Below are 13,713 nucleotides of genomic sequence, written 5' to 3'. Positions count from 1 at the left end.
TAACGCACCTAATCTTGTATCGGTTCATATCATGTATTAGTAAATAATATATTGATGTCATAAAATATCCTGTCATCAAAGTATTTTGCATCAGACTATTGTTTCATATCATCGCTTTCTATAGATCGTTCATCCACCTACTACAACACTTTTTCCAGTTCAGGGTCTTTAGCCAATCACAGCTATAATTCCTGTTTTTTAGAGAGAGATGAGGTTTTCTTATTTCCATGAACATATTGACATTTCTGATTAGGAAGTGATTGTTGTTATTGTTATGTTTTTGCTGCTTGTTTTTAATGGCACTGTCCCTCTTGCTACAGCTGTATTGTAAAAATGTTTTTTTGATTTAGCATCAACAAAATTGTTATTTTAACAGAATGTTAGTCAGTAAGGACTCAAAAGCAAACTGGATATACAGTATAAACAGAACAGGACAAATACTATATTTAATTGTATTGCTTTACATTGTATTTGCTTCATATTTAGGGGAACATGTGATGTGATTGAGTATTGCGAAAACATTTAGTTACGTAAATGTTAATGTCTTTACGTCTTGAGATCTTATTCTTATATGCTTGTTTATAACTAGTTAACTTGCACTTTTCTTTCATATTCAAAATTCTATGTTATATAGAATTTGCTGAGTGTGAATGAGGAATGCATGGAAACAGTTCATCACGCTCCAGTCAGTCTTTTACGATGTACGTAGCATCTTGTTGATATTTCGATCACAATAAACCTGCGGATATATTGTGCAGCCCGAGTTTACAATTTGAACATTTTGTTTGTGACTTATTGTTTTTTTGACCTTGACGTCAATAGAAGAATGGTTGTTTTAACTGATATTCCCAAGGGGACGTCAACGCTTATATTCTGTAGCATTGTATCTCATTACACTGTATTAATATGTTGTATTGTGTTTCTTTGTATTTACACGTTGCTGCATCTTGGGAATATAAGGTGTGATTCTTTTGAGTCGCTTTACGTAGTCTGAAAATGGACCCGTGGAGACAAGTATATTAGATTGTAGGGTATCGTTAAACCTTTTATTTTTATCTCCACTGCGAAGATGAAAGGTTTTGTTCCTTCATTAGTTTCATTGTTTCATTAGTTTGATAATGTAGTGCCTGCTCTTGAATTGTCTACTTTTTCCCCCCCTAAATTATCCAGCTAAAATGCTGTGATCTCTTCTTCCAGATTCCCCAACAGTAGAAATAGTTTTTACTGTGAACATTTTTTGATTTGCCACCATGGGCTCAGAGACGGGACAGAAGCCAAAGCTAATAATGAAAATAATTGCTGCTTGCAGCTATTTATACATTATTCATCCAGTATATAGAGCAAACATCATGCATAAATGCATCAAAATTCATGCAGGCTACATGCATGCATAGTGTATATGCATCCATGTATATATGTCCACGCTGAGTAATGCTGTAGTGCATTAAAGCCTCATATCGCCAGCTTTTCAGGAACCGTGTGTGTGTGTGTGTGTGTGTGTGTGTGTGTGTGTGTTTGTGTGTGTGTGTGTGTGTGTGTGTGTGTGTGTGTGTAGTGTAGACGTTTGGTGACAGATGCGTGGAAAGATGCACCTGATTGACAGCTGAGCGTACGCGTTGTGCGGCGTGCAGCGCGGCGTGAGTCAGTGCCGCATGACTCCTATGGCTGCAACTTTGTCCCGAAACAATGATGTCATCCTCCATCACACTTCACAGCTCGGCGAGTACGGACCTCGCCGGCGTCTTTGTTCTCCCGCTCCTGCATCCCGTTTCCACGGCAGCCCCTCCGTAACACCGACACGTCGGTCGCACGCGGTGGCGAGTTAGACAGATAACAAAATCTATTCGGAGCAGACTGACTAACAGTGAGGAGAAGATGGGGGGGGGGGGGTAATGGGAGACCGCCTGACTATTAATTGAATAGGTGGAGGGAGGATGAGGTCATCGCGTTTGTTTTTTTTTCCCAGAAAAATGGGTGTACCAAGCACGGAGGAGGATTTCATCAGACACACAGATGCACACACGCGGGGTGTGCTCCGCAGACACTCTCGTACAAAAAACTTTTTTTTTTTGGGCTGCTACTTTACACGTCAGCTGTTGCTATGGTGACGCAAGTCGGTGATCCAGCTGAAGCGGGGGATTGGCTGGAGAGGAGCAAGGGAGGTAGCGAGAGGGGGGAGGCAGGTTGGTGGTGGTGGTGATGGTGGGGGGCGGGGGCAGACACAAAGATAATTAGATCGATGCATAACAATCCATACGAAAGGCATTTTATTTAATAGCTCTGGATTCACCGAGGCTGAATGCCACCAGTGAACCTTTCCCAGAAACGTCCTCTGCGTGGCATCACGTCCAGCCCGTCCCGTCCCATTCAGCCGGGTAGACCCAGGTCTGTATTTTAAAGAGGTGAAAACAAGCTTTGGCCATCGGCACCTGACAACAGGACGTGTTGCAAATCGAATTCATTCCTCCCCAGTACATCCCAGTTCCATATCTGCTCTCCTAACTGATACCGATACGACATGTAGAGGTAGAGATATGAACGAGGCCAGATGTGGGCATGGACAAAAAAATGATTTCATACTGGGCAAGACACACGTATAAGTGGTAAACAGAGTTCACTTCTGCCACATATTTTCATTGCTTCAGCAGTTTCAAGGCACTTGTCACATTCACCCATTCACACATCCACTAATGGCCAAGGCTGTCCTGCAAAGTACGTGACCGCCGTTGGTTTTGGTCCTCAAGGACGCCCGAAGTTTGACTGCATGGGGTAGAAGCTGTTTAGGAGTGTGTACGTCTTTCGAGGTGGCAGGAGGGAGAGGATTTCATTTGCAGGGTGGGTGGGGTCCTTTTAAAATATGGCTCGCCTTCTTTTGTGGTAAATGGTAAATGTCTCAGGGGAGGTAGTTGTGTGTTTATGATGGTGGTAGTGTCAGTATTAAATACAAGCTGTTGGTTGGGGCTATGTTGGGTCTTTGAAGGCCTTCACCTTTTCTAATTGAATGTCTTAACCTGGAATTGTGAGTTGTGGGGCAGTTTTGGGGGGTCTAACATTAACTACAAGAGGGCAACTTTAATTTGTGTGGTATTGCTGTGAGAAGTTGATTATGGCAGCACACAACGTGGGGCATTATAGGCTCCACATCTTCTAAAAATAGCGGCAGACGTCTTTTGCAAGCATGTAGCCTTTCGGTAATTTTCAAATTGACGCTTCATTACCTTGCTGCTAAAACACCATCGCGTGGTGCGAGAGGTTGCCATGGGGCTAAATCATGGCGGTTGTTGGCACCGCGGTGGCCGTGCTCTTCGGTGAGTCACCCGACGAGGCAGCGTGTGCCTCTGGCTTTGTGTCTGCTTTGACGAGCGAGGGGCTGGTGTCTCGCTGTCTGCCAGGGGCCGTTGTCCTCGGTGCCAGATTAATCCTAATCCCTTTCCAAACTTTGACCAGGGCCCCTACTTAAGCCTCGACGCCGCTCCCAATGGAGATGAAGACGCTGTGTCGAGTTGACGGTTTTTACTCCGTGTTCAGGAAACCGCCTCTGCGTGTCGATTATACGTTTGGGGTTTCGGGGCGGTTGTGTTGTGTGTGCGTGTTGACAGGAAATGGTTAGCCCATGTGGTGAACGCTGGGTCATCTGTGCCGCCTCCTGTTTTTTTTTGTGCGTGTGGTCATACGGTCACAGCGCCGTAGTCTTCTTGGTGTGGCCACGGACGCTCGGAGTCTCCCGGTGGTGTCTTGGGGATCGGTGACTCAAGGAAATCAGGACACACTCTAAATTTGTCACTGCAGCATAACCCACATAATGAAAGAATACAAGCTCCCTTTGCTCTCCTCCCTCTGCCTCTGCCTCTCTGTGTAGATTTCCTTCTCTCAACACACCCGGCACAAGCGCATACACTCGTGTTGACAAGTGTTAACTGGGTAATATGGAAATCAGAAGGCGACGAGCACATGTTTAAATGAGTCAGTGTTTTCAGTCCTCAGCCTTTGCATGGGTGTTTTCTCTGCAGATTGTGTATAGCCTCCACTCATGAGCATTCAGCTTGGATTATGTTTGTGGTTTACAGAGGCAGTAGAGGGAATACCTCCAGCTAGCGTATCCGAGGTGGTGGAGGAAAGGATTTGCTTGCCCTCAGGCTACTGTCGAGGTTGCGGGGTAGTTTAAACCCAGCTAAACTCTTTTTACACCGCGTATGTCTGAGAAAAGGCTTTTCAAGCCTTTATGAAGGCATAAATCCACAACGGATATTCCAGTAATTAGCTTTAGAAACATTCGTGTTTTCTCAAATTAGGGTGTGCAAATCTCCATCGTCTACAATTACCTTTTGTTTATGATGACATATTCACCCAGAAGAGCTTCAAAACTATGTATGTCCCTTCTAATTACCTCTGTCAAATGCGCATTCATAATGAAAACCGTATTTACATAGTGTATCTGCTCATGAGAATTTTGATAAGAATCTGCAAATATTAGCATCAAGCAAGTCATTTGATACATGTAATGGCAAAAAGCATTTTCCTCCACCCGATATTTATGAATATTAAGACTTTCTCATCATTCCTACAAGATACATTTCAGATTGGTTTACGGTCATTATTCAGTTTATAGGTGAATACTTTTGGGTTAAAGCACGTCGGAAGCATCGCCGTAGCTTGAGCTCCTAAATTTGCATTCAGGATTTTAAAGTGGGAGAAAGCCGAGACACGTCAACTATCTTAATATACAGTTTGTGATTTCAAAACACGCAACTTTGCCCGCAGTAAAGCAACCTCGGTTCTAAATGAAATACTTGAGTTAGTCTGTACTTTAGCTGCTTAGCAACTCATGGGAGTCGTGAAAGGTTAGTAAGTCGGGCTTAAATCTTTTGAGGCGAGAGCGCCAACTACCTGCTGCACGATGTTACATGAACATAAACACTTATGTAGATGATGTTGGTGCCTTCACATTTCTTCTTCCCAAAAAACAGTGCTCTTTCTCCTTCCCCTAATTTACACTAACTCTGAATTTATACTGAGTTTTTTTCTATCCCTCCATCGCATTTAGGTCTTTGACCTTTGGCCAGAAGTCAGATCTGAAATAATTAGGATTTTTTATAAATTAAGATTGTTTGATTAGTTCATTTCATAGTTTTTTTTGTGAATTAATTACGATGTATTGCACCTTTCTATTCCTTTTTTTCTATAAAGTTCAGTATTTTTAATTTGCAGAGCATGATCAGGGGTCAAGTGGTGGCCTAGTAGTCAAAGAAGCTTCTCAAATGCGGGAGTTTGCTGGTTCAAGCCCCGCAGTGGACAGGTCGCCATTGTGATCAAGACCCTTAACCCCCATCAGCTCCCCCGAGCACCATAAAGTGTCTGCCCACCTCGGTAAGAGAGTTAATGCTGAAAAAAGGAATTCAGCCTTGAGATTCAAAAAGTATGATTGTTATTGCGATAATGATAAAGTAACCATATATTGTGCAGCCCTACTAACCATCAGTTAACAGGGCACCACACTTACATTCATTTTGTAAAAATAGTTTCCCGCTCCGAACTGTGGTTGCAACAAGCCATATATTGTCATTGTTGATTATTTTGTTGACTGAAATCTTAAAAAGATGCATCCTTAAATCTCTTGTAGAGACTAATCACCATCCAATCATTTCCTTTAAATCTGTAAAAAAAAAAAATATATATATATATATATAAGAGATGAAAGAAGAACAAGCATTTCTGATGAGGAATTACAATTCTACGCCAAAGAAATGTGTGTTAATCTAAAATTCTCATGAAGACAGCCAAAGGCCAACTGAGAAAACATTTTAAAGATTTAATGGTCTGGATAGCCTCATAATTTGCAAATTCACCACAGAGATCCTGAAGTCCAGAGGAGGAAATGCTTCGACTGCTGACTGCCAGAAGGAAATGGGAGATTCCTGATTTATTGGAATCCAAGCAGTCGAGGTTGCATCAAGTGGTCATTAGAAGAATCATATAACTTTAAACCGATGCGTTCGCCGGCTGATGAAATGTACATTTTTCTGCTCCTGCATCACAGTTATACGCCCTCAACTTCTCATAGACAGCCATTCTTGTTTTCTTCATCTTAACTCATTAATCCAGTTAATTTGGGCATTCCTCTGGGTGCAAATTAGGGATTCATTTAGTTTTTCCTTCTCCGTGTCGAGCCCTGAATTATTCTAGGTATGCGTGCCGCAAAGCTCCATCTGCATCTGATTCCCCCCTCGCCGTGTATCCTCGCACATCTCCTTTATCTCCCGAATATTAATGCGCTGCACTGTCAGAAGCCATTGTTGTGATTGGGCCGGAAATCTTTTTGCATGACTGGCTTCCTTTTGTATTATCAGGGCATATTGTACCCCTGCAAATGGCACCAAATATGACATGATAGGGGGAGAGTGCATGTCTGGGAGGAGAGACAGGGACCCGAGGGTCACGACGAGGGGGCGGAGGAGGGTGAGGCGGGAGGTCGGGCGCAGAGGCATATGGCACTTGTTAAAATATGAGAGAGATGGGAACCTTAGGAAAAAAAAAAAAAAAAAGTGCTGGAGGGCTCGGAGGGAGAAGTGTGAGGGAATGAAAGAGAGGGAGGGAACGGAGTGTGAGGGAGGCAGAGGGGTAAAAGTAGCAGTGAAAAAGTGGAGAGGACATGTGAGAAGGGGAGATGTAAACGGTAGGAGGTGAAGAAAAGGGAGCGAGGGAGAAAAGTGAGAGAAGAGGGAGATGGGTGAATGTGGGCAACGAGGAAGAGAGAGGGAGAGAAAGTGCTGGAGGGCTGATATTTAATGTGATAAATGAGTTGTGACAGTCCGCCTCTAACCCCCTTCCAACCAGCAAGGAGGAGGAACACAGAAATAGAAAGCATTATGGGTAAAAGGACATATACGGCATTATATATGTATATAGAAAGAAAGTGGCGTGTACTGTAGGGGAGGGGAGGTAGAGGGAAAATCAGTTCAGGCAAGAGGACATCGGTAGACAGCGTTATGGATGTACAAAGTGAAGGAGGCGAGTGGGGATGCATACATATAGGCCGAAAATCGAGGGAGTGGTGCGAAGCCATCCGGGTAAAGGACACAGGAGAACAGAAGTAGGGAGGCAGTGGTAGATGAGGAACGGTGTACAATGCAGCGGTGGGTTAATGATCTACTGTACGAGTTTCTCTGAAATTGCAAGTGGGAGAAAAAAAATAAAATGGAAAGTCAATCCTCCGCAGTGGTCGCCTCGCGTGCATTGTGCGGGTGTCACGTCGTCGAGGGACGGCTAATTAGAAGTTGTCACCGCACGGCGCGGAGCGGTTTTTTTCCATTGTTTCCACCTCGGCTCGGTGGGCCGGCCAAACTTAGGCAGTGGACTCCTGAGCGCGGCGGAGAGAGAGTCCAGTAGAGACAATGACAGCCACTGTAGCTTTGGTTGGGGAGTGGAAGCCTGGGAGATGACTCATAGGGAGGAATGAAGAGGGGAGAAACAAGAGGGAACGGGAAGAGGAGGGGAGGCGCTGCAGAGTTTTTGAAGAAATAAAAGTCAGGAGCGAGAAGAAAATGGGTGTGAGACACCCCGATGGCTGAAGTTGTCTTGTTTGATCTCGCAGCGCTCCTCTCCTGAGTCAGCATTAACCGCCTCTTCCACTTCTTTCTTCTTCTGATTCCCCATTCCCTGACACCTCCGTCTTTCCACGCAGCTCCTTTCTCCTTTGTGGTACTCGGCGAATGGCTGCGAGCCACTGGCGCGATCAAAGGTGGTAATTATGGCGTTCCACCACTGCCGGTCGAAGGCCTTACTCTTAATCTATTAACCATAAAAGTTAGAGAAAGACACATCTGCTTCTTCTTTTTTTTCTTTTTTTTCACTTCCAACTCATCCCTGTCTTTTTCCTCCTTTCTCCAGTGTGGACGGCGAGATTTTCTCAGGAGCCAGCAGACCAGTCGGTGGTGCGGGGCCAGAGGGTGATCCTGTCCTGCGTTGTCTTCAACTACTCCGGCATTGTTCAGTGGACCAAAGATGGCCTGGCTCTGGGCATCGGAGAGGACCTCCGGGGTGAGACATCATACAGCCTCCCCGGGCCTTCCTCGCTGCGTTGAGCATGTGACTAAGACGGGTTCAGCCGAGCTGAGGCTGATATCTTTGGACTGGAGCTGCTGATGGCCATCATTTTATGCCTCGTCTTTTAAAGCTGCAGACATTTTTTTTTTGTTCTGATCTTTTCCGTCCGGCCGTTTACTTGCAGAACTTGAGAAAGTAGCGGAAAGATGTGTAATTGTGTTGTTCTCCCCCCCCGCCCACTGTTACTTTAGAAGCCAGGAAGATCCAGGAGATCCAAACTCACCAATTGAAAAGAGCAGCCCCCGCATAGTCCTAAATCATCTTTGTATCTGTCCAGCAGGCGTCCATCCTATTGGATTGATGAAGCCGTTGGTCTTCTCCATGCTATTTTTAGCTTTTACCGCAGCCTGGCTAACTCCTGTGGGTCTGTAGTTGCTCCCTCACACAGGCTGTGGACACAGGTGGAGCCGAGGTCTCCAGGTCCAGTCAGCAGCTCGAGACCGTGACCTCCAGTGGGGATGAGCAATCTGCCGATGCGCTCTGAACACTGCCGTCCACATGCATAGACACATGGCTTTAACGAGGACATTTAACTCAGTGCCGCATCAAACCATATAAACTGAGCAAAAGCGTGATGCAACTTCACGTTATTCATGTTTAAGTAGAAGAGTCCAGGTGGTGTTGTGGAAGACTTTAAAGTAGGCCGTGCTACTACCCTGTGGTGATAATTTGACCTCTCATATCAGGAAAAAGTACGAAGACGTTAATATTTGTGAGGACGTCACCAAGGAAAAATATGATGCTGGATTGAAAACAGGTCAAATTTGCTAACCGGACACAATTAACTGCTACTAAATTTGCTAATGGTCCCGGCTCTGTGTTTTTCAAGGATCTTCCAGCGTCAGCACCACATTGCTATGTATTTGTAGTCGTCTAATGTATGCTGACAAAACGTTTTCCCTGCTGAGCGTTTTAGCTGCTGCTGGACTGAGCGAGCAGAGTGTGTCAAGCCCAGGAAAAAAAACAACCCAAAAGGGCCACTGTCATGTTACAGTGAGCCACCTTAACTGCCACAGCAGATACCTCATCACTTCCTGCGCGCAAGTTAAATTTAGCAATCGTCCGTTTTCCCCGCTCACATTTGACGGGGATCTCTGAGCCGCCGGGCCCCGGGGCACATGGGGCAGACTGACACCCTTCGTTTTGGTGGAGGAGCGTCACATCACCACCTCTGTCACACGCGCCGGCGAGTCACACTGACTGGCTAATGTCGGCGTTTTATTCGAGGGTGGACTCATCAGGGCAGCGCGGCGCCGTGGCTTCGCTTTCCTCTCGGGTTCCTCTCCTTGCAATTTTGTCCTCGCCGATTTTCCGGTTTTGAGTTTGTGTGACACTGACAAAACCTGAGAGGGAGTGATGCGTCTCATCGCTGGGTTATACAGCATTTGCAGAATTGCACTGATTAGCCCGGAGGGGTTATGCTGGGGCTGTGCAATTACTGGTGAAAACAAGTGGGCATATTTTTAACTGATTGGTCCAGAGGCGGACAGCAGCCTATGTGTCATGCTGCCATTTGCTTTGTATTAGCTGTTTTCTGAGAGCCTCTTTTTTTTTTTTTTTTTAGTATTTTCTCTCAAAACTCCTCTGCCTTTTCTTACTTTTGCTTCACCAATTGTTCCCATTTTCTTCCCTTTACATCTTTCCATCACAGCGATGTGCCGTATCCCATGATTTTGGATCCTCTCCTCTCCTCTCGTCTGTCATGCAATTCCTTTGTGACCTCTTCATCACAGATCCCTCGTTCTCTCCTGCACCGAGTCCTCTCTCATATTCCTCTTTTAACTTGTCGAGCTCGTCTCTCCTCGGCCTTGCAGCTCCGCACACACTCAGTCAGTCCTCCCTCGTGTCCCTTCTTTCCCTTCCTCCTGCTTGTCCTTGTCTGTCCCTTGTCCTTTTTTCTTTCTCTGTCTCCCATCTTTTCTTTTTTGCCCTTTCCTATTATGTTATTACCGTAATTTATTTTCTGATTCAACCCAAGGCTTCTTAAAAAAAAAAAAGAGGACATATGAATGAACACTGGCCAGTTCATGCTTACATACACTGTGTGTGTTGTTTGTGTGTGAGGCTCTGTCCCTCGCCCCCCCCCCCCCCCCCCCTCCCCCCCCCCCCCCCCCCCCCCCCCCCTCCTCCTCTTCACCCACCCACTCTTCTTCCCTGGGCTTTTCATACGCCTTCTCGCCCTCGACATTTCACATGCAAATGCACGTATATACAAGGCACACACATGCACAAATGCATGCAGAAGAGCAAGGACGCGCAAGGTTGGGCGAGCAGCAGAAAGCGCAGCTCGGAGGGCCGCACATGTGCACGTCAGCGGAGGGAAATTTTCACATGTGATCTGCGTCTGGGCAGCAAACATGAATTCTGCACCACCGAGTGGATTTGAGTCCTCTAAAACGCTGCTGTCATAATGCATTCATCTTTTCCTGCCCGCTGATAAAGGAGAGCGTGGCTGCCACCTAATGGTGAGAACGCCAGGCAGCGACACCGCTGAGGTGTGTGTGTGTGTGTGTGGGGGGGGGTTGGGATAGCTATATGTGTGTGTTTTGTGTGCAGATCACACAAACGTGTGAATGTTTGGTCAAGCGTTTGTTTACGTGCATGTCGGTGGTCATCGCGTGGCCGTGCAGCTCTGCGCCGTCCTTCAGGCTAAAACAGTGTCACTTTACGCGGGACAGAGCTCTGATCAGCTGAAACAAGCTGCATGGTGTTGTACCCCACATGGGCGTGTGACTTACCCAAGTTTCAAATATTAAAGACCAAGAAATTCAGCTCGATTTAGAGGGAAGCGATTTATTGTCTCGAGTCAACACTTTTTCATATAAAAAACCCCAAAAATGAATAAATCCACATTTCACTCCACGCAGAGCAAATAAGTGTTGTCTTATTCATATTATGATGGCCCGCAAGCCAATAAAGGTTTAAAGAAACTTACTGCAACTGCGGTCGTATAAAAGCATGCTATATTTATTATTATGGAGCAGGAATGAGCTCATTGTTTAAAATATTTCACACATTCGTAGTGGCACAAGTGTTTATTCCTGGATGATTCTTTTATCTACTCCCACTGAACGGAATATTGAAGAAAACAGTCTTAAAGAGTCTTTAAAGGTGCAGTGTGTGAAATCAGGACAGACTGCTGCTGAGCTTGCTAACTGAACTATTAGCATACCATACAAACACCAAGGTGTTCTGTGTCTTTAAATTTGACAACAAATTTAAAAAAAAAAAAAAAAAAAAAAAAGGAGAAAACAACAAGTCATCAGCGCTGACACAGCTTTCCATATGACCCCCCATAGGACAGGCAAACTGGCTGACACCTCAGCTCATCTTCATGATGTTTTTGAGGAAGTGCGGAGTCTCAATAAAATACCACTGACACAATGGGCCTTCATCCCATCTGCAGTGGTCCTCACAAGTCCCAAATATGTGATAGGACTGTCCAAAAAAATCCAAAGTGAAAAGAGCGATTCATTGTGAAAGAGTTTAACTCGTCCTACTTGTGTGTGTGTGTTTGTGTGTGTGTGTGTTGCAGCCTGGCCCAGGTACCGTGTGCTCCGGGTGCAGGATTTGGGTCAGTACAACCTGGAGATCCTGTCAGCGGATCTGTCTGATGACTCCCTGTACGAGTGTCAGGCCCCGGACGCCGCGCTGAGGTCCAGGAGGGCCAAACTCACCGTCCTCAGTACGTCCACACACACATGCATCTCTGTCACGTGTGTGTGTGTGTGTGTGTGTGTGTCCCTAACCATGCCCTCTCGCTTGCTCCAGTCCCCCCAGATGACCCGGTGATCGACGGGGGTCCGGAGGTGCTGCTGAACGCGGGGGAATCTTACAACCTGAGCTGTGTGTCCCGAGGGGCCAAACCGCCTTCTATGATCGAGTGGCTTAAAGACGGCCTGCCTATCGACGGGGCCGTCAGCGCCACCGTAAGCCTCCTAACAAAAAAACACGTGCATTCACGAACACCACTCTGGGTTTTCAAACCTTCCTTCTAACCTCTCGCCTGTAGGAGGTGCTCCCAGACAGGAAGAGGGTGACCACACGTAGCTACCTGCCTATCCACCCCGTGGACACCGACACTGGGAGGAACTACAGCTGTGTGGCCACCAACCTGGCCGTTCCCACTGGGAAGAACACAACCGTCACACTCAACGTGCACCGTGAGCTCCTTCCTCCAAAAGAAACTGAAACGCTAACACAAAGAAAAATTGTGAAACTCTTTTTAGGATTATAATGATTACGACTGATACTGTCTCCAAAACGCTCAAAGTATTTAATGTGGTACTGAAAATGTTCTGAAAATCCCTTTTACTGTTGGATAAAAACAGACAAACTGAACTGAAGCTCCAAGAAGTAGAGAGAGGATGGAAGAGGCTTCACTGAAAAACAAAATATAAAGAAGAAAGAAGATAAAGTTTTTAACTATTTTTAAGTGTCTAAAAAAGTAGATAAGATAAAAAAATATATAAAACATAATCTCATGCAGTTGGCTAAACTGTTTTGACTTGAAAAAAACAGTAAAATTATGAGTGAGGAAATAACTCATATACAACTTTGTTATATTATTTCATGCATTAAATACAAGCATTTTACTGAACCAACTTTACATTTACTTCTAAAAACACTGTGGACACTCGCAATCATACAAAAGCATCATCGAAATCAAAAGAACGAAAGTGTCTCATCCTGGTTTTATTTGGAAAATCCTCTTTTGGAACCACTGCTGTGGGTGTTACGACACTGAATGCTAATTAGGAGTAAAAGTCAGAACAGAAAGCCCAATCAATCATGTAATACCACTTTGTGCCACAAGTTGGTGTAGTGAGTCAATATTCTGACATTCAGGCCCAGAAAAAATGAAATGGCAGATTGTGAGTAAAACAGGAAGATTAACAAGCACTTCACCTCTGAACAATGCTGAAGAATAGTGACTCACTACTGCCACCCAGTGCACGAAAGGTTAATGACCTAAATCTTACATCTTGTGTGTCTAATGCACTGCAGCCATTTTGCATGTCCTGTCCTTTAGATAGCCGTAATGAAGCTGTTATGTGAGTCTCCCTGGCTCTCTCTCCCCTCCAGATCCACCGACAGTGACCTTGTCCATTGAGCCTCGTTCTGTCCTGGAGGGGGACAGAGTCACCTTCACCTGCCAGGCTCACGCCAACCCCCCCATTATGGGCTACAGGTCTGCTCCCATCTCCTCTTCACCAAGCCTCTTAAAGCTGCGGTGCTATTTTTGCACCAGAATTTGTGTGGTTCCTTCTAAATTTAAATATCTGAGCTCGTGTGTTTAAACTCCTAGGTGGGCGAAGGGCGGCGTGGTGCTCCAGGGCGCCCGGGAGAGCGTGTTCACCACCAAGGCTGACCACTCCTTCTTCACCGAGCCCGTCTCGTGCCTGGTCTTCAACGCGGTGGGGAAGACCAACGTCAGCATCCTGGTGGACGTTCACTGTGAGTCACACTCCGGCTGCTTCAGTCTGGAGTCGGGAGGGATGAAACGCGCCATTGTTGTGTGTTTCACCTCCTCCTCCGAGCAGCTTCTCCCCTTTAGACCTGCTGCATTATTACTCAAACACAACAAACAACACTCTCTCTCTTTCTCTC

The 13,713-nt window shown here is 45.7% G+C and overlaps 1 protein-coding gene across 1 annotated transcript in view; it reads left to right on the top strand.

Annotated features, from left to right (window-relative positions):
* The window catches only part of kirrel1a (kirre like nephrin family adhesion molecule 1a), a 36,404-nt gene that overhangs the window by 11,267 nt on the left and 11,424 nt on the right, over positions 1 to 13,713 (top strand). Inside the window, exons 2-7 of the mRNA XM_080486112.1 lie at positions 7,888 to 8,037; positions 11,639 to 11,788; positions 11,875 to 12,032; positions 12,116 to 12,266; positions 13,189 to 13,294; positions 13,412 to 13,560. Coding sequence (XP_080342238.1) covers positions 7,888 to 8,037; positions 11,639 to 11,788; positions 11,875 to 12,032; positions 12,116 to 12,266; positions 13,189 to 13,294; positions 13,412 to 13,560 — 864 coding nt within the window. The remainder of the gene's footprint in view (positions 1 to 7,887; positions 8,038 to 11,638; positions 11,789 to 11,874; positions 12,033 to 12,115; positions 12,267 to 13,188; positions 13,295 to 13,411; positions 13,561 to 13,713) is intronic.

Source organism: Lipophrys pholis (assembly GCF_963383615.2).
Source record: "Lipophrys pholis genome assembly, chromosome: 18".
In the NCBI taxonomy this organism is placed as follows: Eukaryota; Metazoa; Chordata; class Actinopteri; order Blenniiformes; family Blenniidae; genus Lipophrys; species Lipophrys pholis.
Note: the sequence above shows the minus strand (reverse complement) of the source record. Positions and strands in the feature narration are given on the sequence as shown.